This window comes from Camelus bactrianus, chromosome 3 (genome assembly GCF_048773025.1).
Source record: "Camelus bactrianus isolate YW-2024 breed Bactrian camel chromosome 3, ASM4877302v1, whole genome shotgun sequence".
Taxonomy (NCBI): domain Eukaryota; kingdom Metazoa; phylum Chordata; class Mammalia; order Artiodactyla; family Camelidae; genus Camelus; species Camelus bactrianus.
This window is the reverse complement of record NC_133541.1, coordinates 67,385,680-67,407,357: the sequence shown is the minus strand read 5'-3', so window position 1 is coordinate 67,407,357 and position 21,678 is coordinate 67,385,680. Positions and strand designations below refer to the sequence as shown.

General features: G+C 42.0%; 1 protein-coding gene across 12 annotated transcripts in view; it reads right to left on the bottom strand.

Moving 5' to 3' along the window:
* CAST (calpastatin) overlaps positions 1–21,678 on the bottom strand; it is a 103,014-nt gene that overhangs the window by 49,759 nt on the left and 31,577 nt on the right. For 8 of the 12 annotated variants that reach the window (XM_074360381.1, XM_074360383.1, XM_074360382.1 and 5 more), the window contains exon 4: positions 27–86. In XM_074360381.1, coding sequence (XP_074216482.1) covers positions 27–86 — 60 coding nt within the window. Of the gene's footprint in view, positions 1–26; positions 87–4,266; positions 4,345–15,963; positions 16,120–21,678 lie in introns of those variants that run through there. The other 4 variants (XM_074360387.1, XM_074360389.1, XM_074360390.1 and 1 more) reach the window with 3 other exon arrangements.

Sequence of the window (21,678 nt, the reverse complement as noted above, 5' to 3'; positions counted from 1 at the left end):
AGTCGACCTCTGAAGACTCTTCATACCTTGGTTCCTGTGGGATTCATACTGGAAGACTTGCTGGTTGAAGCAGAGGAAGTTGATACCTAGAAAGGAAAGAAATGGGAAATCTGATTCTAGTTAAACTACAACCTACTCTGTCCTTCAGCTCCTCTTAACCATACTTGCTCTTAACTGTTTACTTGGGTTTTACTTCACCTGGAGCACCACTTCCACACAAGTTCAGTTGGTGGGGTTGTCCAGAGGGTGAAAAAGCCTTTTAACCAGATCAAATGGATTCATGTTTTGGGTGTGCTACTTACAAATAATCTTGGGCAAGTCACATTTTTCTGATCTTCAGGTCCTCCTTTCTCAGTTTTTTTTTTTCAGCAGGTAACAAGATCTTTGTAAGTTTATCACTGCCTGGTCATTAAGTGCTCAGTAAATATGATTATAACTATTGTTTGTGTTATTTTCAGAAAGAACATGGACTTTTAAACTTGACAGAATTTTCTTCAAATGCCAGCTCTGCCCATCACTAGCTGTGACTTTGAGTCTTAGTTTTCTAAGTCTATAAAATCGGGCCATATGTCTGTTTTGCAGGGTTCCAAGTATTTGAGATAATGTGTGTAAAATGTCTGGCACATTGTAGGTAGTCATTAAATCACCAGGGTATTATTTTTAAGGGATTATACAAGACAGACAAGCAGGCAGAGCTGTGGGAAACAGACACAGGTGGATGAGAAGTGTCACGTAAGGGAGAGAAGGCGAGAGACGGGGTTGCAGAGGGGATACTGCTATTTTAACTGTCTCCCACCTAGGTTCCTCCCTAGAGGGCAAGAGGCTGTGAATGGTAACAAAAATATTGAAGAAACACCTTTCCTAGGGGTGTGGAGTCAGCCCCTGTGACCTACTCACCCAAGCAGGGGGATGTGCACATGGACACTTGCGAGGTATCGAGCACTATGTGCTCAAGCACTTAACCTGCAATTCACTGGTTAACATTAAATTCACAATTACTATCTTTGTGAACTCAGGCTCATTTAAACCTTAACATTTGACTCCATTAGGTTTTAGAGCCCAGGGATTCCACCTGGCATGAGTTGCCTACTTAAGTAACTGGCTGTCAGTAAACAGCTGCTCCCTGCCAACACCACCCGGAGTGCCGTCCCTGATGCCTGGCCCTGAGCCACTTAGAGGCTGAGTCCCAGGGCATGTGAGCCCATCCCTCCTGATCCCCCAGCTCTTCTACCTCCATTCACTACACTCAAACTGACTATATGAACCCACTATAACCCACGGTCCATGAACAAAACCACTTTCCCACTGACCTCACTTAATGGAGAGCATGTTGGTACTTACAGTTAAATCACCACAACTTATAGATAAAAGCCAGAATTTTTAGTATACTGATTTTTCAAATATAATCATGACCTTAACTATCCCTGAACACCCTTCAGCACCAAGTGGGCACCCCCCACCCCAAAACACAGACACCTGGTCACCGCAGGCATGTGATGGTCTCCCTCACACTCTCTTCAGTATAAAGAACTGGAAGATGTACCAAAGCAGATTTTCCCTCATCAGATTAATGGACACATATATGAGTATTCATTTTTCCTTGAGAATTTTTTTTAACTTGTGGGGATTAACATACTCAGAGTCTTTCCACCATTAGAGGCAATTGTATAAATTTTCACTCAAACTCAAGAAGCTCCACTTGGCTACATCCCACTCCTTCAAGGGTTCCCCTCAGCTTTACAAAACCACCCAAAGACCAAGCAACTCCACAGGAAAGTGCAGCTCTTCAGGTGAACAGTCATTAATTTTCTAAATATCCAAATGTACTTAAACATTTCTGAAATCATATAGCCTTGGGTTTTCGTTTTATTAAGCAACAGCTGGAAGTGATCCTCAAATCCTAGAAAGGAGACTTTCAAAGGCTCACCAGGAACAGTAAAACCTCCATGGAATAGCTATAAATAAGCACGGGGCAGGTGACAAGGGGAACTTAGCTAGAGGCCTTGGCCCCACCTATTCTCAGCAAAGATTCCTTCATGAAAGTTTTACCCCATCACTAAAGCACTAAATATTTTGAAACTAAAAGGAAAACCACTTCATGGGAGCTGGAAATGAGGAAAGTAATCCTGTCCTGTTATGGGCTGGTTTGACTGCCTAACTAGTGAGTTCAGTTTTTACTCTATTTGTAAAGATAGGGAACTTTTAATGTTTCTTATCTTTATTGAAGAATTACATACACGTTCAATTTAAATCTTCTATACTGTTTGAACTTCTAATTATGGGTGTGAATAATTTAATTTAAAAAGTTCAAAGAGTTAACATAAACCTTTGAACAAAAGAACCTTAGAGAAAAACTTTGAATACGTAGGTTTTAAACAGATGAGGAAAACAGTATCTCATAAAGATTAAGTGAGCTGTCAAAGTTTACCACAGTTCACTGACTCCACAGGCATTTATCTAGAACATAGTTTATGTCAAGTGCTGTGTTAGCTGACGGGAACACGGTGGGGAAAAGGACAGACACGTCCCTGCCCTTGTGACAGTTACAGCCTGGTCAGAGGTGACATTAACAGAATAACCACTTCAATAACTACTTGTGGTCAGTGCAATAAAGGAAAATAGGGTCCCATGAGAACACAAATGAGACAGCCAGAGTGAGTTCGGGGGACAGCTGGGACAGGTGATGCTGAGGAAGGGATAGTTAATGTGACGACTGAAGGATAAGGCAGGGAGGCCCCTCCGAGCTCTGTGTGCCGGGCTGGGACCTATTCTGTCCGATTTCTAAACCGGTGACTCCACTGCAGAATCCACCCCTCAGCCAGTCCTAACAGCAAGAGACAACCAGTTTTAATGCACAGCCATCACTGCTCAAATACCAAAATCCCTCTACAGGATTAGTGATAAATCAGACTGAAGTGTGGCTGTAACTACACTCTCCCTCCTAAATGACCCATGCACATACCCTGACATCTAGAGTATTAATAATCATTTATAAACTTAAATTAAGGCATCAATCAGAGTAACAACGTAGAGAAGAAGCACTTTAATATAATCATTCTCCACCCACCCACCAATGGCTGTTTAAAAATCAATGAACCAGAGGCTGAGGATATACAATGACTAAGTTACTATCACAGCCTTGAAAGAGTTTACAGTCTAGTGAAATAACAGACATCAAGGAGGTTTAGTGACCATTCAAGTGCCTGAACAGGTACCAGGAGAAGCCTGTGATAGAACAAACGTTTTGGTTCTAAGTCAGTTGCAGGCCCACTTCAAATAATCTTGCTGTGTTGTCGAGTTCCGTTAAAACAAACCAATACTGATACAAGGAAGTAACTGCAGTCTAGAAAAAAATTAATATTTAACCCTGTACTTACCCAATACGGCATCTTATGTTCTGGCATTATGTAACAAAGCCTCTTTTAAGTGCATGTACTTGCTACAGTAAGAATTTTGGAAATTTATGGGAGTAAATGATTAGAGACACGAGGGGGACATGGTGTTCTTTTAAGACCCTTGTAAAACGGCAAGTGCTTTCCCGTTTCGCATGTATTTTGCAGAGGTCCCCCAGACCACTGCCCTTCAGCTCTCTCACCCATTCTGGCCTCCTTCATCTTCCGGCAAGTTCCTCTAAAGTAGAACCAGAGACGATGACTCCCGTTGCTCTGACTCACGCAGAACTCCTTTCTCTTGCCTTTAAAGACCCCATCCACCAATCCCAGCCCACCTCCCAATGCAGAACATCTGCTCCAGGCAGCCAGGCCATTCCTATCGCAGAGCACACCTCACTCATCTCTCCCCCCCTTTTTTTTTTCCACGCAAATGTCACTGGTTAGGATGCTTCTCTTCCCCCAAAATTCAAATCCTATGTGCCCTTCTTTTCAGGTGTATTACACCAGAGCCCAGCCCTGGCATCGTACCTTCTGAACCACTGCAATCAGTCCTTAGTGGGCATCTGCTTCTCCCATCCCCACTTACTCACTCACTCATAGTACCAGGGCTTTCTAGTGAGGTTGCCTGAGAAGAGAAGCAAGACCTAGGACCAACCCCAACCACCCTGCGATGCTCAGTGTGAGTGGAGAGGGTTGTGAGCTCGTCCACAGGTCCTGGTGAGCGGCCAGGCCGGGAAAGCGAGGGCTTCCTGAGAAGGGGCAGGGCCCAAGAGAGCTTACTCGTCCATTCTGCCACCATTACATCTGGCTGATGAAAAAGCCATTCCCTCGGCTCCATACTATGTCTACTATGCCAGAGAGTCTTTTCACTTGCCTAGGCTTCCAGAAGTGTCCAGGCACTGCCAGCTGCTTCTCTCACAGGAATCCTCAGTCTCTCCCTTGCAGTCACGCAGCTTCACCTTGATCTCTCCCTCAGTCACGGCTTGGTTCAGAAAGCACACTCAGGGTGCGCCAGCAGGTGAGTCAACGGCTGCGCCTCACCCCAGACCTTGCTCCCTCCCCCACCCTTCACTGGCAGCGTTCCCCCATCCTCCACCCGCAGCACCCACCACCCTTCACACACCCGATCTGCCTTTGTTTGTGGAGGGTTACTAAGAACACCAGCACAGCATGCCCTGCCCTCTTCCCCCTGATATCCATCAGCAGTTTCATTTTGAATCCCTGACCTTCCTCTCCCCCATGGCTGCTGTGACCCGGGGAGATCCAGGTTCAGTCCCCAGCCCTCTGACCTCTTTCTTTCTGGGAGCCTCTTCAACTGCTCCATCCTTCTCTGTGTGTTTCCAACATTCAGTCACAAACCCTCTGCCTTCTCTCTTACACTACTGCGTCCTAGAAAGTTGATTTCTCCCCATGACTTTAACTATCATTTACTATGTGAACCATTCTCCACACCTTATCAGCAGCCTCGATTTGCTACCAGATGGCATTATTTCACCTTAAAGGGAGGAAGCCGAGAGTGTTAGATGCAGGCTCAGATGCCTACTCCAGCGCTTACTGATCCACATTAATTATCCTCCTGAAGCCTTCAGCCTCATCTGTTAAGTGGGAGTAAGGCCACCTGCCTCCGGAGTCGCTGTAAGGGCCAAACAACGCAAAGCAGGGAACACACCTGCCCTGAATCTCCTGGAGTCAGGTGCAGCGCTGCATCCAGTCCTCATCGCCATTCCATCCTTTTCATTTCTTTTCCTGCCCACACTCCAGGTCTAGTCACATACCTCCCACACCTGGGTTACATCAAGGCCTATCTAAGTTTCCATGCCTTGTTCTCTCCCACAGCACCCCCCCAACATAAACGAGCAGGACCCTGTGGGGCCTGCTGGGGACAGACCCTGCCCTCCACCGTGTCTTTCACCTCCTGCCTCTTATCTGTAGAAAGACTTTACCCTCCTAGGCCTTCCCAAAGTCCCAAAGAATAAATTTAACCAGAGAAGTGAGAAAAAGCAGAAACAAATGAAAACAGTCAAACAGGACAAAATAATAGTTCAGCTATTAAAGAAAGTCAAGGACCTTTTCTTCCTCCTCTATGGTTAAGGATAATATTCTGAGCTATGTCCTTTGAGCTGTTTTGCAGAGACTGAAACCCTAACCCGGTGGAAGAAGTTGACTGTATGCTGCCCAAGCACGTAGACCCAGACCAGTTGGAACCAGGCTGATGATACTGACCCCTGATTAGCTCAAGATATATCAATCAGAAGAATGTCCAGAATTGATCACACACCCCACAACCCCTCTCCTTCAGCCTGTCTTAAAAATCTTTCCGTGAGAGCCACCAGGGAGCTCGGGCCTTCCGAGCACTACCTTCCTGGACTCTCGGCTTGGTGCCCAGCAGTAAGGGCTGCACTTGCTTCACCATCACACGGTGTCAGCAGGCTGGCTTTACTGCGCATGGCCAGCAGACTCGAGTTTGGTTCACCTCTAGGTCCCCAACCTTTCTGCCAATCGCTGCCTAATTTATCTGAAATAAATGCCTACCTTGTTCCCACTCGGAGGAAATACTAAACTCTCAATCGTTTCTCACTGTCCTAGATAACGTCCAATGTCTTCTGCCTGAACTCTAGACTTGCCATATTTGCCCTAATCTATTTATTCCACTATGTCTCTTGCTATGTCCCACACCACGTCTCCCTTCCACCCTGGATGGTGTCCTCCGTGTCTCATGAGAACCTCATCAAGCAGCATAGCTCACTGGTTAAGAGAATGAGACGGGACTCTGGACTCAAGACTGGTGGAATTCCAGCTGACACTGATTTCATGTGCAACCTCAAGCAAGTTACTTAACTTCTCTGTGCCTCAGTGTCCTCATCTGTCTCAGTTGCTGCACACAGCCAAGCCTGGCACACAGTAGGTGCTTTACAAGTATATTTTAAATAAATGTTTAAGTTTGTACATGAATAGACAAGAGTATTATCTGATGGCTCAAAAGCAACATTATATGAGTTTTATTCTATTAGAAATTTTGTCTACAGGGTGGGTATAGTTCAGTCATAGAGTGCATGCTTAGTTAGCATGCACAAAGTCCTGGGTTCAATCCCCAGTACCTCCATTTAAAAAAGGGAAAAAAAAAGAAATTTTGTCCAAAGCACAAGTCAGAAAACTGGTTAGGAAAACATAATTTAAACATCTAGTCATTTACATTCTTATTGTCATTACCCGAAAGTTGTATAATTTTAAAAAACACATACACACAAAAATAAGCTGCTTCCTGTAAGACACCTGGAACAAACAATGGGTGACTGATGAGGGGCTTTCTAAGGAAAGCACAGACAGACATTCTTCACAAACACCATTCCTGGATCCAGCAAGAGGTTTACGTTTTTCTTTCTGTAGTCATGGATTATTCAACTTTAGGAAATGAGTATTCAGATGTTTAAGTCTGCCTATTGTTTGCCGTGCTACCACATCTTGACACACAAGTCTTGCAATGCCTTTAATTATTTAATAATGGTGCTTTTAAAGGGAACTATAGTATGGTCACCTAACAAATTATAGTATTTAATCATAACAAAAACCAAGACTCTGATGAAATGGGTCGTCAATGAATGAAGCTGAGCCACTTCTTTCAGGGAGAACATGGCTTTGTGCCAGCAGATCTAGTTAGGGCACCAACTTATACCTCAGTGAGTACATAATATGAGATCAGGTGGATTGTGATAGGATCTTAAATACAATATGATGTTATAAGAGTTCAGAAGAGGGAGACTATTCCTGAGATGTGGGTTTGAAGATGCCGGGGAAACGCTTCATGGAGGACATGGGAACTATTCACTCAGGATTAATCAGCATGTGAATGGGAGGTAGGTGAGGACTACAGAATCTTCCATGTGTCAGGAACTGTGACAGGTGGATTTGGGTATCTGAGTTCAAGATATCTTTGTAAAAATCCTAGGACCTAATTAGTATTATCTGCATTTTATAAATGAGAAAACAGGCTCAGAGAAGTTAGGTAACTTAAGATCTCATAGTTAAGAAGTCATAGAGCTTGGGTCCGAACTCAGACATTGACAATAATACCCATGAACTTATTGCTATAACAAGTTGACTCCCTGACTCTTAAAAATTAAAACAAAATATTTTAGTTTTACAAAAATGGAGATAGAGGCAGAGGCAGAGGCAGGGTAGTAATTTCAGGTGAGCAAATTAGCTTGAGCAAGACTGAGAGGTGGGAAAGTACTGGAGATCGTCAGTCAGGAGTACAACCAGCTGGATGAAGCAGAACACAGCAAAATGAGACAATCTGAACGCTGCCTGGGGGAAACGGAAAACGATTCTATCTGGGCCGAGTATGCTATATATTCACGAAATATTGTAAAAGGGACACACAAACTTAAGATAAAAATAGAATGTCTGAGCTCTGCTTGCTCTGGGAAGTGGAGAGCACATGCAGCTGCGGCCTCTGATGCAACATGTGAGTAGATCTCAAAATAAACATCCAAATGTTGCCTGGCAACTGGGACAGTAGCCACAGCTGATCTGTGATCTCAATCCAAGCCAAAGAGACCTTAGAACATTCGGCCGCACCCTGTGAGTGTTGATTATGAGCTCTGACACAGGACCACCAGGTGCTTAGAAGAAATTCACAAAAGGCATGAAGTTGAACTTTTGGTGCCACAAAACAATGATTTCATTTTCATTGCTCTGTGAACTCCACTTTTCCAGTGTTGCCCCACCACACTCCACCCCCGGGGTGATTATGTTGTGGGCAAGAAAGAAAGCAAGCCACACAGCCTGGTGAGTCATCAAAGAGAAGAAATGCAGCTTTTTTTAACCTGTGTTCATGCCTCTAGGGATTCTGGCTGCTTTCCTTGATGCATGAAATAATTCCAACTATGTCTGACTTTGGTTGCCTGAGATAAAGCAGAGAAGTTAGACTCGGAAAAGACAGCCTACTTTCCTCTTGCAGTCCCCTCCCCTAAAAATGGTTTGTCCAGCTACGGTTTACTTAAGCCTGTGAGCCATGCAATTTCAGCAGATTAGGAGCAAAATAATGAACAATGAGGACGACAGCCCAAGACAAGCTCTTTGAACTTCAGTCTTAACCTCTCTAGTTTCCTTATCTGTAAACTGTCAGGCTTGAGAACTCTGTAGTCCTGCAACTCTGATATGCTATAAATATGTGAAGTTTATTAAATAATGTACCCACTGACAGATGTTCAAATGGGAAACACAAGAGTTTAGCCTCTGGAGTCCCACAGACCTGGGGTCTAATTCTAGCTGTGTAACTTCAGACAAGCTGCTTGATCTTCCCAAACTTGTGTTTTTTACTTGTCAAATGGGTATAAAGATGCTACTCACCCAGTAAGATGGTAGCAAGGATTAGATGATGGTGTGTTCATGAGGCTCAGTGCCTGGCACATGATAAATCAATAAACAGCAGGGATTTTTATTATTTTATAAAAACCAATAGCCTCAAAAGTTCTCTTCAGTCTCAGAATAGGGGAGTAGTTCTGTGGTGACAACTGGTTTGAGAAGTTACACACTAGTGTTGTTTATCTTGAAGAGAAAGGGTAACATTATTTTACATTATGAAATTTTCTTTGGATGGAAATGCATGGCATATTTATCCTAAAAAGATTATGAGCTCATCAAAAGTGTATCTGGTTACTGATATGATTATTATAAGAATAAAAGATTCTGAGCTCTGCTGAACACCTGTCTCAGAGCCTTTCAGTTTGGTTTCCATAGGGCATTCAAGTTCAGTCCTTAGATGAGAACTTTTGTGGGTCCTAGTGTTATAAAACCAATTGCCAGCCTCAATCTCTACAGGGATGATAGGCTCAAAAGTGTCTCTTACAGAAAGTGACAGGGAACATATGAGGAAATACTGAGACAGAGCCAATCGTGTTCAGCTGAGATGAACCTGTCACATGACCATTCTTGGAGCCTGCTTCTCAGTGAAGTGTGTTCTTAGTATAAAGAAGGCTTAAATGACAGGAATTATTATAAGATTCCCTTCTCCAAGCTGATTTCCAAATAATAAAAATGAAAATGTGGGGTGAAATAAAATGCCACTCTAGAAACCATGTAAAAGAAAAACAAATTCACAAATGTGTACTGATAATCACCTTAATCTTCACAAATATTGAAAAGGTAGTGTTCTGGAGTAGTTAGGTGAATGGCCGTGGAGCCAGACCACTTGAGTGTGAATTCCAGCTCTGCTCCCAGCTGTATGACTTTGAGTAAATTCCCCAGCTGCTCTGTGCCTCAGTTTTCCTCATCTGTAAAATGGGAGTAATCATAAGAGCTTCCACTGCATTTCATCCCACTTTCCCCTAGGATAAAACTTCAATAAAACAGGAAGATTTACTTTAAAATAGGCTTCATCTGAAACTGATATAAAAACATAACGTTGCTGCTTACCCTTCAGCCTGGGTGAAAGTTCTGTATTCCTACACTGTAAGTTTTCCTGCTGTGTAACTTAATCCTGCTATTTAAACATTTCACTGTATTCAATGATGTCTAACGTATCCCTCCTCTACTGCCTATTAAAACATCTAAAGAAATTCTGTCAGTGAAACTCTTATCTGCTAATTTCAATCAGTGTACAACACTCTCTTTCACAGAAGCAGGAAATTTCATCCATTTGAGAGAATTTCAACAGTATTAAGATATTGGAGCATAATAACAGAGGGCACAATACTAATTTCTAGTGCTTTTTTGAATTTAGATACAAATTCCTCTCTCAGTTACTTAAACTTCCTGGATATAAGCTACTGAGTCTAGGAGTTTATAAGACTGGTCTACTGAAAAAAGCACTAGACCCAAACAGAACCTTGCTATCTGTGTGATCCAGGGTAAGTTATTTAATCTCTCTGGGCCGTAGTCTTCTCATTTTTAAAACTGTTCTAATACTCACTTACCTAGTTGCAAAATATGCAAATCTTAAGAGGATTAAATGAAATCCTATGTAAATTGCTTAGCATAGTAGTTATTTAATAAATCAATAAATGGTTGTTTTCTTTCCCTTTATTTTCGTGTATCTAGATCCTGGAGAGCTTTTCCAAACACATACACCCTGCTGGACCTAACCCCTCTCCCAGAGCATTCCAGAATTATTTTCAGATTATCAGAACTGGCTGGAATGTTCTTTGTTAAGCTTTTACTTGTTTCTTATTGGTTGTCTTTCCATTTTGAATAGTAACCAAATCTTCAGTTCACAGGTCAGTAGGAGAATGTGGATAAACTTTACATACACAGAGAAGATGTGGTTTATCATTGGTTCAATCGGAAATCAATCAGGGTATTTTGCTAAGATTTTAACTGCAAATACGTAGATCAGTGTTCCTCACATTCAATCTTTGGAAACAGGTGAAGAGATACAAGAATATGATTGTCAGAGGACTGGAGAAGGAAACGATTCTAATTTGCTGGGCTAGGAATCCTGGCCTACCCTAAGAACACTGAGAATAATTCAGTACCCAGTGCTGCAATAACTGAAAAGATTCTCGAACCAAGGGACGGCTCAAACTCAACAGCCAAAAAGGGTTCGCCTTTTCTTTTTGATCTCCAAATATTCAGCAAGGGGTTACACTGTTCCTTTACGGCTAAAATTTTAAACAATTAACAACTAACTAATCAGTTGATTTAAAACTCAAGGTCAGAGTAGGATATCACATGGAAGCTAATTTAATTTCATATTACTAGGGTAAAATGATCCCTAATTCTCATCAGTGAAACAATACACAAAATAGGCAGGAATTCACACTTATTTAATTAGCTTATACTGAAAATGCACATAATGATTACTGCCAATGAATGCTATGTCGAGGTACTGGGTGATGTGACTGGTGAGGCATTAACACCTTAGCTCAGTGAATTTTGACCCAGGAACAGAATCACTCATAGGCAGTGTACACTGCAGGGGGCAGGCAGCAATGGACACTTGGAAACTTATGGAGGGGAAAGGGCAGGGGGAAGAGAGATGAAGGATTATAGCCTAAAAAGCTGTAAGCACCTCAGGGGATTCTGAAACTCCTTGACATTGAGAATGACTGCTTTAAGTAGTTTTAAACAAGATGGTCAATAAAATGACCACTGTTTTCTATCATCTATTGTTACTCACTGGCACTTTCCTTCTGGTGACAAACTCAGCCACTGCATGCTTTCATTTGGCCAAAAGACAGGTACCAGAATGCGTAAGATATTAGGACAGAGTCACAAAACTACTTTTCAAAAGCACTTTCCAGCTGGCTTTTAAAGGAAGATTTTTGGGGCTGATATTGCCAGGCCAAATTACTAAAGAACCTATGTGCTCCCTAAAAAGACAGACCTGCAGCACCTCAAGAACATTTGTCTTCTCCAGTCTCATGGCCCTAAAACCTGGGGACACTTGATACTTGTGATTATGTCTGTAGCCCACACCTTTCTTACACTAGAAGGAAACAGAACGCTGTAGACTTCACCAATCCCAACAGCGCCATCACTTTACAGGCAGATAATCTGGACCACTAGAGAGACTCTTTATGTTACATACATCCACACATCCAGTACATAGCTCAGCTGCAAGGATTTTAGAAAAACTGAGTGCAATTTTCAAAGGATTTATTAACTGTATTTTCAGAAAATAATATTTGCCTATCTCTGTAGACTAGGAGTCTAAAACCCAAATGAAAATATATGTTGACTGATGTGAATGAGTATGGAGACGGGGTAAGAGGCTTCATGACACAGTAGAGCATGCATTTCTCATCTAAACACTTTCAAACAATTTAAACACACCTGGTGCAGGCCTAGAAAAATAGATCTGAATTCTGATGGAAGAGCCCCCTTCTGTTCCAGACACATAGAAATACTGTATAAAATTTAACATTAAAAATTAATTTAGTAAAAACATAAATCAAGAGATGGTGAATACTTAAGAGAAGTTGAGAATTCTGGAAAAAAAAAATTCTGGCCATCAGTTTCAATTCTTTGCTGTAGGCCAAGCCCTCTGAACCTGATACATCCTTGTAAATAAAATATTATGAAAAGATGCATGTCTAAAAGCATGAGGATATTTATATTCTAGGTCTCTGATGAGGACAAGCCATGGTAATGAAGTTATGGAAAAGGATTTTATTCACCCTGTTGGGTATAAACACAATTTCCTATTATCATGATGAGAAAACAGAAAAAAGCATATGTAACTGAAAAATGTACAAATAATTTTACTCTCTGCTACTCTGTCCGGCCACCCTTAGTACAGCTAATAAAGAAACAACATGCAGGAAACTGAGCCCCAGCTTCCTCTGTGGGAACAGTGTTCTTTCACACCTCCCCCCTCAACTATTTCTGGGCAACTCTGGAAGCTCCAAGGTCTGGTTGAGGTCCTTATACTGAGGTCTCTTGTGCAGGGGACCTCAATCATTACAGAATCCAGAGAGTATGCCTGCATACTAAACTGACTTCAATCTCCTATAGCAACTTTGAGTTGAATGGGAGTGATCCGGGCCCTCCTCGAGGATCCAAGTGTGGGCCGTGGACATCTATCAGGTCAGTTCTTGGGGCCCCTTAGTAGGATTCAGAAGTCTCCACTCCTGTGAATAACTAGAACTCTCACCAAGATTTCACAGCACTGCTAAGGTCAGGAGTCTGCTCAGATAGGCTCTGGATAGTTCAACTCACTTCCTAGAGCAGTGGTTGTCAAACTTTCACAGGTGGAAGGATTTACCCAGAGAGCTTATTAAGCCATAGATTCCTCAGTGATTCGGACTGGGTAGGTCTGAGGTGGTGCTTGGGAAATCTTCATTTTTACATAAGTTTCCCAGGTGAATCTTACACAGATGCTCTCCAAGCTGCATATCATGAAACACCGTATTAGAGAATTCTGAGGGGGAGCAGTACGTCCCCAGGACAAGGATCTGGAGAGCCCTAAGGCTGTGAATTAGTCTGGCATTATCCTACTGGCCTGCATTCTCTGTCTGAGGACCAAGAAACTTCTCTTTTCTAAAGAGACCCACAACTGGTAAAGTACAGCTGTCTGCAATTAAGGAAGCCTTGCTATTAAATATATTGTTAACCATGGTTAACAGATCAGGCTTTTACTTAAATCTGTAAAATGGGCATAATAAAGGTATCTGCCTCATCACTACATCATTCGCATGTTATGTAAAGTGCTCAACAAACACCTAGAGTAATTTTCAGCAAATGTGGCTATAACTATTATACTCTGTCCTAATACACATTGTGCTGATCTGTTCTTTTTCTGAAACCTACTATGGTCACTTGCTAATAATGTATTATTATTGCCTAGTGTGGACAGGAGAGCACAAGAGCAACAATGTCACTTTACTAGCAACAGGACTTCACATAGCCTCCACCCAAATCTCCAATGTCCAAATATATGGACTTGCTCAGAAGTCGGCATGCCCTTAAGAGATGCTGTAAATTGCCCTTAAAAATTGGAAATAATGAGACTAAGTAATTATTTTTATGGCTTTCCATAAAAATAGTGTATCAGTTGTTCTTAACCAGAGGAAGTAGCACCTGACAAAGGGTATTTTAAAAAGTGAGTGTTTTGTCATGTCTGGCATTCAGTGGGAACAAGACAGTCCTGCCCAATTAAGAATTGTCACCCAAAATGCCAACGGTACTCTTGCGAATCATTGGGTAGCTGATGTTTTTAAGTTAAAAGCTATTCACAGAGAGAAAAATTAAAATGCAATTGTTTATGAAGGCTCATTGTACTTTCCAGTAAGGAGATTATTAATTCAATATATCAAAAACTACAGGATAAAATATGGCCCTCTTATGAGGCCAGGCTCCTTGATTCTAAGACATATATTCCAGATTCATATTGTCTCCAAAATGAGGGCACTGTAAGGCAGACAGAAAGAGGAGATACAGAGACATCTGTGTATACAGGAGAGCATAAGTTGCGGGCTTTTTATTTAATAATCAGATGCTTCATATTTTGGGAGAAGTAAATAGTTCCACCTAAGGAGTAGTGATGTGTTAAAGATATAATTGTTATTATAAACGATGACCCACATACACTTACAAACAACCACATACACTTGGCCGATTTTTTAAAAGTTAGTTCAAATTGATTCCTCATGTTTTTCTACTATTTTTTGTTTCATTCTTTCAAATTTATCTTATGTGATACCTGTTAAATTTTCATTGTGAGAATTATACTCAGCCAATTCAGGAAACAATCAAGAAACTGAATTCACCACTAATACTATACAATCAATTCCTCTCTGCACTGGGAATCTCCTCTCAAAGCATGCAACCTGAACCACAGCCAACATTCACACTTCAAGGTGCGGATTCATAAACACTGTCATGAAATCTGCAAAGCTCACTCGTTTATAATAGATAGCAAGGGTTCTTGCTGCACGCAGGAGGTTCCTGCTCCGCCCTCATTGCTACTGGCCGCCTACCTCTTCTCCAACAGTCAGCAGATGTGGCCTTTGCTAGTTCGGCATGATTTTGCTAAATGTCACTATTTTGTTTGACTCTTATACTGTCTCCTAGAACCCTGGCAGCACACTCCCTTCCTACCACATTCACAGCAACAAATATCTTTTAGATACCAAAAAATCAGTATGCAAAAGTTAAATTCGGTGCCCACAAACAAACGGTCAGGAAGAGGCACTCTCTAAGTTAGTCATTAGAAAATAAACTTTCCCCTTTTGAACACTAGATGCCACCACTTATTGATCTTCCCTGCAATGCAGAGGTTTTCTCTCTAGAAAACAAAACATCTCATATGACATGACTTTCCAGAGCTACTGACTAAGCATTTCCATTCATCTGATACAGGTTTAGGTGGGTTCCTAGAGGACTAGTCAGGGGCTCCAAGGTCCCACCCCTTAAGGAAGCTTCTTCAACTCTCTGCCTCATTTTCTCAAGCTGTAAAATGGGAATAAAGAACTTGCCTCTTAACCCCTTTACCACCGAAGAACGCTAGGACGCTCAGAGAACAGAAGAGATCATTAAATCTCTTTGGAAACACTTTGCATTCTTTAAAGACAGGTACAAAGTACCCCTCCGTGATGTGATCCGACCACAGTCCCAGCTTGTGTTCAAGGAAACAGAACCAAAACATGTCACAACATCTGCCACACCACACCCTGCATGTATCAGGTACATGGCGAGGTTATATACAGTGAGCTCATTCTCTAAAACAGAGGTCATCACAGTGAAGGGGGCAGGGCTAGGGGAAAAGAGTCTAACTCTAGAGAGAAAAGTGCCAAACCAAATCGACATAGCTGCTGCTTTTCTGCTTTCAGCGTTTTACCCGAGTCACACAAATCCCTGGTTTTGTAACCCTACCCTGTCAGGTCAACAGGCAGCAGCAGTGTCACCGGCAGGGAGGAGGGGTCGACAAATAACACAAGTTAACTCAGAAACTTCACGGAAGGAAACGGATCTTCAAGGTCAAGAGATGAGTGAGAGCGCACGTCCAAGCCCAGGAGCCCGCGGCAGGGTCCGAGCCCGGGCCGCGCAAGGCCGGCGCGGAGGCGGCTCGGGCTGCCCGCCTGGGAAGCAGCCGCAGCCTCGGAGAGAAGCGGCCAGAATCTGTACTCACTCTGCGTCTGGCTTCCGGGCCCAGACACTTCAGCGGGGCCTGGGGGATGTTTGCATTCCTGGTTGGGCTGGGCCCCCGTGGTTTCAGTTCTGAGCCTCAGCAGAACCCGCAGAGAGCGACGCGGCGGGGCGGGCCCGGGACGCTGCGCAGGCTGCTCCCCGCCCTCCTCCGCCCGCCCCCGGCGGCGCCGCCCCATGAGCCCCGGGCGCCCTCGGGGAGGGAGGCGCCCGCTCGGCCGACTGGTCGCGCGGCTGGGATCCCGCAGGCTGGCTGCCCTAATAACGCAGCCAGTGATGCAGGCCACCAGCTGATGGCAGAGGTCTGCTGCTCCTCGGCTGTCACCCTTCGACTCTACGAAAATAAGTGGGCCCTTTGCAAATACACGCCCGCAAACATCTTTAAACTATAAATTAACATTTAGCGTTATATAATGGATTTTTTTTTAAAAAAAGCAGTTTAACAGAACCAGAATTCTACTGAATTACTGTACATTATACATTATGACTGAAAATTTCAAAGTAAGTAAGAGTGGATTTTAAGCCACGATAAAATAAGGACTCATGAATCCTAAATAAATGAATTAATAAATGAGTCTATAAGGGAAAAGGGGGACGTTCTTTCTTATAGAAGAATGCCAACTAGTAAATATAGATTAAGTGATGGGGTTAGAGAAAAGGGTTACAAAATTTCAAAGAAATATGGGAAGCCAACTTTTCCCAAAACCATAAACCAATTACAATACAGACTCTGGATCGTGAGTTTGGGGTGTGAGTGGAGGAGGTGGTGGTGATGGGTGGTTGACGACCAGAGACATCAGGCCTAACTAGTGACAGCTGAGCAGTGACTCAGTGCTGCACCCAGCCAGGGATGAGATGCCGGCCAGCTGGCATTAAAAAGGTGGAGAGCTCACCTGCACAGCTTTATAACCAAAACCACCGGGCAGTCAAAGCAGGTAGCACCCTCTGACTTCCCCCGCAAGGCGTTCCCCACAACCACCTTATTTATTTTCATTTTTCATTTACTTGTGTTAAATAAAGCTGGTAAACAAGAGCCCTTCCAACTCTAATATTTTATAATTCCCTGAGCAGAAGGCCCTGACTTTATAATTCTTGATGAAAAGGTAGCTTAAAATTCAGGGGTTTTTTTGTTAGTATTTTCTTACCTTTTTTTTTTTTTTAACTAAAACTCAGCTTATGTGGGCTTCAATGACATTTAGTTTTCCTGCGGCAAAAACTGCCCAGGGTGCCTTATTTGGGCCTCTCCTGAAGAGGGATGAGCCCTGGGTCCCACAGCCCCACTGTCAGGCAGCCTCTCCCTCTCTCCCTTGATGGAGGAGAGTATGTCTGTGCTCCTGAAGAGTACGGATGAGTAATTACATTATGAAATACATTTTCCAAAGACTCTTAACCTGCAGGACAGGTAGAAAGGGGCTCCTTTCCTTGGAAATGAAGACGGACATTACTGCTCCCTGATATGATGTCTATCCCAGTCCCCGAGGCTCATCCTTTCTCCCAGTGTGGCGCTCCTATCACCCACATCTGAAACAGCTGGGGGTATCTATTTACAGAGTAAATCCTGGATCTTACCTCCTCCCCGCGTTGAATCAGAATTTCTTGGCGTTGAATCAGAATTTCTTGGCTTAGAATCAGAGAATCTGCATTTTAATCAGATTCTCTAACCAGTGCTTAGGTGATCTGAAGTACAGGCAGTCTAAACTACCCACAGTCAGCACAATTCAGCATCTCTGCTGCTCAAAATGTGGTTGTCACACCAGCAGCGGCAGCAGCAACTGGGAGCTTGTTAAAAAAGCAGAAAGACTCACTGCAGACTTCCTGAGTCAGAATCTTCATTTTAATAAAAACCTCACTGATTCTATACACATATTAAAATATAAGAATTACTGCTCTGGATCTTGTTGCCCAAACTTTGGGTATTTGTACACAACCTACCAAATATTTACTTAATATTTTAAAAGTAGATTTACTTTTTAACCATTCATCTAGCCTTGTCTTAAGCAAAACTGTCCATGGGATCATGAGTCTGAAGGGCTAGTTTACTTTGTAAAACACATGAAAATATATGCAGAATTATTAAAATAAAACATGTTTGCCTGCTTAACATACAGAGTCATCTCACTCACGGCATGGGGTCTTTGGGAGAGGCTGACACTGAATGCTGGAATACTTTCCACAACACAGAGTTTATTCAGCCCCTCACTCATATTACCCACGAGAAAAGTAAGGGCCTGAGAGGAGAGCTGTGCTGCCAAAGGTAACAAAGCAACTTATGGCAGAACCAGGATCAAAACCACAGGACTTCTCTGGTGGGTGCTTACTCCTTTGCAGATCTTCTCCCCTCTTCTGTTGAAAAGGCCTAATATTGCTAAACAACCTATCATCAATGCTCTCCTCTGGTTCAATCAGGTAATTCTCCTGTTTCCCTCTCTGTAGTGGATATGTCAGTGGGATAGCTGCCCACACATTTGAAAACCCCACTACATAGGGGTAATTTCCCACCTAATCAGTATATGCACCTTTCCAAAGTAGAACAGAGCACTCCCAACTCCAGATTCCCTTGTAGCGGGGCTGAGGCATGTGACCTGAGTTGGCCAATCAGATAGGCCTTACAAGAGTGGGATTGCAAGTGGGCCGGCAAGACATGGAAGCAACCTAAATGTCCATCAACAGGTGAATGGATAAAGAGGATGTGGGATATATACACAATGGAATACTACTCAGCCATAAAAAATAAAATAATGCCATTTGCAGTAACATGGACCGGCCTGGAAATCGTCATACTAAATAAGCCACAAAGAGAAAAATACCGTATGATATCAGTTATGTGTGGAACCTAAAATAATAATAAATAAATGGACACAAATGAACTTATTTACAAAACAGAGGCAATCTCATAGACACAGAAAACGGGGGAAAAGGAGTAGGGAGGGATAAATTGGGAGTTCAGGATTTTTAGATACTAACTACTATATGTAAAATAGATAAACAACAAGCTCCTGCTGTATAGCACAGGGAACTATGTTCAATACCTTATAATAGCCTATAATGAAAAAGAATATGATATATATATAAATATAAGTGAATCACTGTGCTGTACACCAGAAATTAACACATTGTAAATTTACTACAATTAGAAAGAAAGAAAGAAAGAAAGAAAGAAAGAAAGAAAGAAAGAAAGAAAAGAAAAGAAAAGAAAAGAAAAGAAAAGAAAAGAAAAGAAAAGAAAAGAGGGCAGGTGAAGAGGCTGCTGCCAACCAGCAGATCTGTGCTATAACGCCTTTCAGTCTTCAAGATTGGCAGTGCCAGAGCTTCACATCTGGTCCTAAATGCAATAGGTGCTAAGCTGGAGTGTCAACAAAGAGAAGCTCCCATGCTGTGGTGGGACATTGTTTCTGGCTGCGAAACTAGATTCCTTCTGTTGGAGCCTTTGTATTTCTCTATGAGCTACCTGCTATCCCTTAAAAAATTCCTTTTCAGCTTGGACTAGTTAGAGCGGATTTCAATTGGAACCAATAACTTTAACCAACACATCTTAATAGCTGAAGTTTCTGCAGAGACGTTCCAAATGCAAGTTCAACCTCGCCTTCCTCACCTGAACAAGTTGGTGGTTACAGCAGAAGTTGCCTGAGAGCTCTTCCAGCCATATAATTGCACGACTGATTATGGATCACAACTATTTTCTTATTAACTTTCATCAGAGTCTGTATATTTCTACAGTCTGGTTAGTCCTCATTATTAATTTATCAAATATTTAATTTTAATCACTAAACATCCTATAAAAATTATTTTGAGTTGGAAAAATTTATGCCACTTAAGTGCTTTGGATCCTCAAAGCCCAGAACCACCTGGCAGAAGTGATATTATTTCTGCACATAATTACTGATTTTGTAAGAATTCTCATAAAATGGTTCTGCAACACATGATAATCATTCTATAATACATAGCTTACACATAGCTTCAAATTAAATACTGAATTTCTAATACAGACTTTAAGGTTTTCTTAATAATTATAAAATTGCCACTTATTTTGACTTTCAAGTCGAATGTATCTAGAATCAAGAAAACCAGGGCAAATTCTCACTGCCAATTTTATCTACTATTTTGTCATGTCATGTGTCAGAAGAATATTATTTACTTGTGTGTGTTATGATAATTAATTGTGTAATAAAAGGCTTCAAGTGTTCACAAATGCTATTACCCCCAGCTTTTCTAAACAGTGCATGGGAACAGTCATTTTTAAGTGATAAGGATACTGAGCCCTTCCAATCTGGCATCAGAAGAAGAAATAACAAAGTATATATATGTTCTTTTCTTCTAATACTCTATAATAGTTAAAGACACAGAAAAGAAGGAATGAAGAATTAAATCCTTGGGAAAACTAATAGTCAGGAAACTGGGGAAGGAAATGGAGCCAGGAGACCATAGTGAGAAAGAACAACAAGACAAAGAAGAATGGAGGCAGCAAAGGGCAACATTTCAGAAGCCAAGGAAAGAATTACAAGCTTGCCAGTAAATACTGAAACAATAACTATGTGGCTAACTGTCTCCATCTTCCAGCTACACTCCCTTCCCACAGCTTCCTGAGACAGAGCAGGGGTTGGGGAGGATGGCCAACTTTCTTATGAACTTTCCGCCTCGAAATGATTGGATGATAACTTCCTGTGTGGAAAAACAGTTGGACAAGGACTGTTTCTTACCACTAAGTTCAAGAAAAAAATAACCGAGGGTGGTTTTCCATGAGGTACTGACCCTCCAAGAGTGCAGGTAATGAAAATTCTAGAAACCATTTACAAATGATTCGTTAAATCTCATGAGGTTGGGGTTTTGCTAATGAGGCTGCTCATTTTTAGAGGAGTAATTTAAGTATAAGTTAAATAAAGGTCTTAATACTATAAAAGATAGGACATGTCTAGAAAATTTTTTTTTTTTTTTGAGTTAGAGACCTCCAAACAATAGAGTATGAGGGCTAACAAGGGTGACCACGGCAGATACATTTTCTCAGCACCTATTAAATGCCAGATCCAGGGCTAAGTGTTTTATATATTTTATTTCATTTAAGCTTCTCAGCAGACCTGACAAGAAAGATCCTATCCCCATTTTACAGATGAGGAAACTGAGGCTCAGTAGGGCTAAGTAAACTTGCAATAATAAGTGGCAAAGAGGACACTCGAGTTTGTTTGGCTGAGCAGACTGTCTCACCCACAGTGAGCATCAGTGCTGTATGACCCCAACAGCAAAAACAGAATGGCTAAAACAACAGACTCCAGTTTTGAGTCTGGTTTGTTTCAAATATCAACTCACTCTCTGTATTTAAAATTCATAGTCTTTCAATGATTCCTATCTTTTTATTGCCTGGTAGAAAAGGAGATTTGGAAAGGTCTGCAAAACTCACACACTTAATTTGGGGTGCTGGGCTCTGTGCCCAGCCTCTTCTCATTTCTCAGCTGTTTTGGTTTTAGCACTTTTTGGGGGGCTTGGAAATCAACCAGGGCTCCAGGAGGCACTAAAATAGGAACTCTTCAACAAGCAAGTAACATACATGAGAAAGTCCATAGACCTCCATAGGAGAGCTACCAGCTTTAAAGGAAAAATGCTATTTACAATAGTTGTCTAGACAGTCCTGAAATAGGTTAAGGTTTGTGATAATCTTAGACATACTGGAAGATCACAAGTTGAAATGGGCTAGGCCTATTTTATA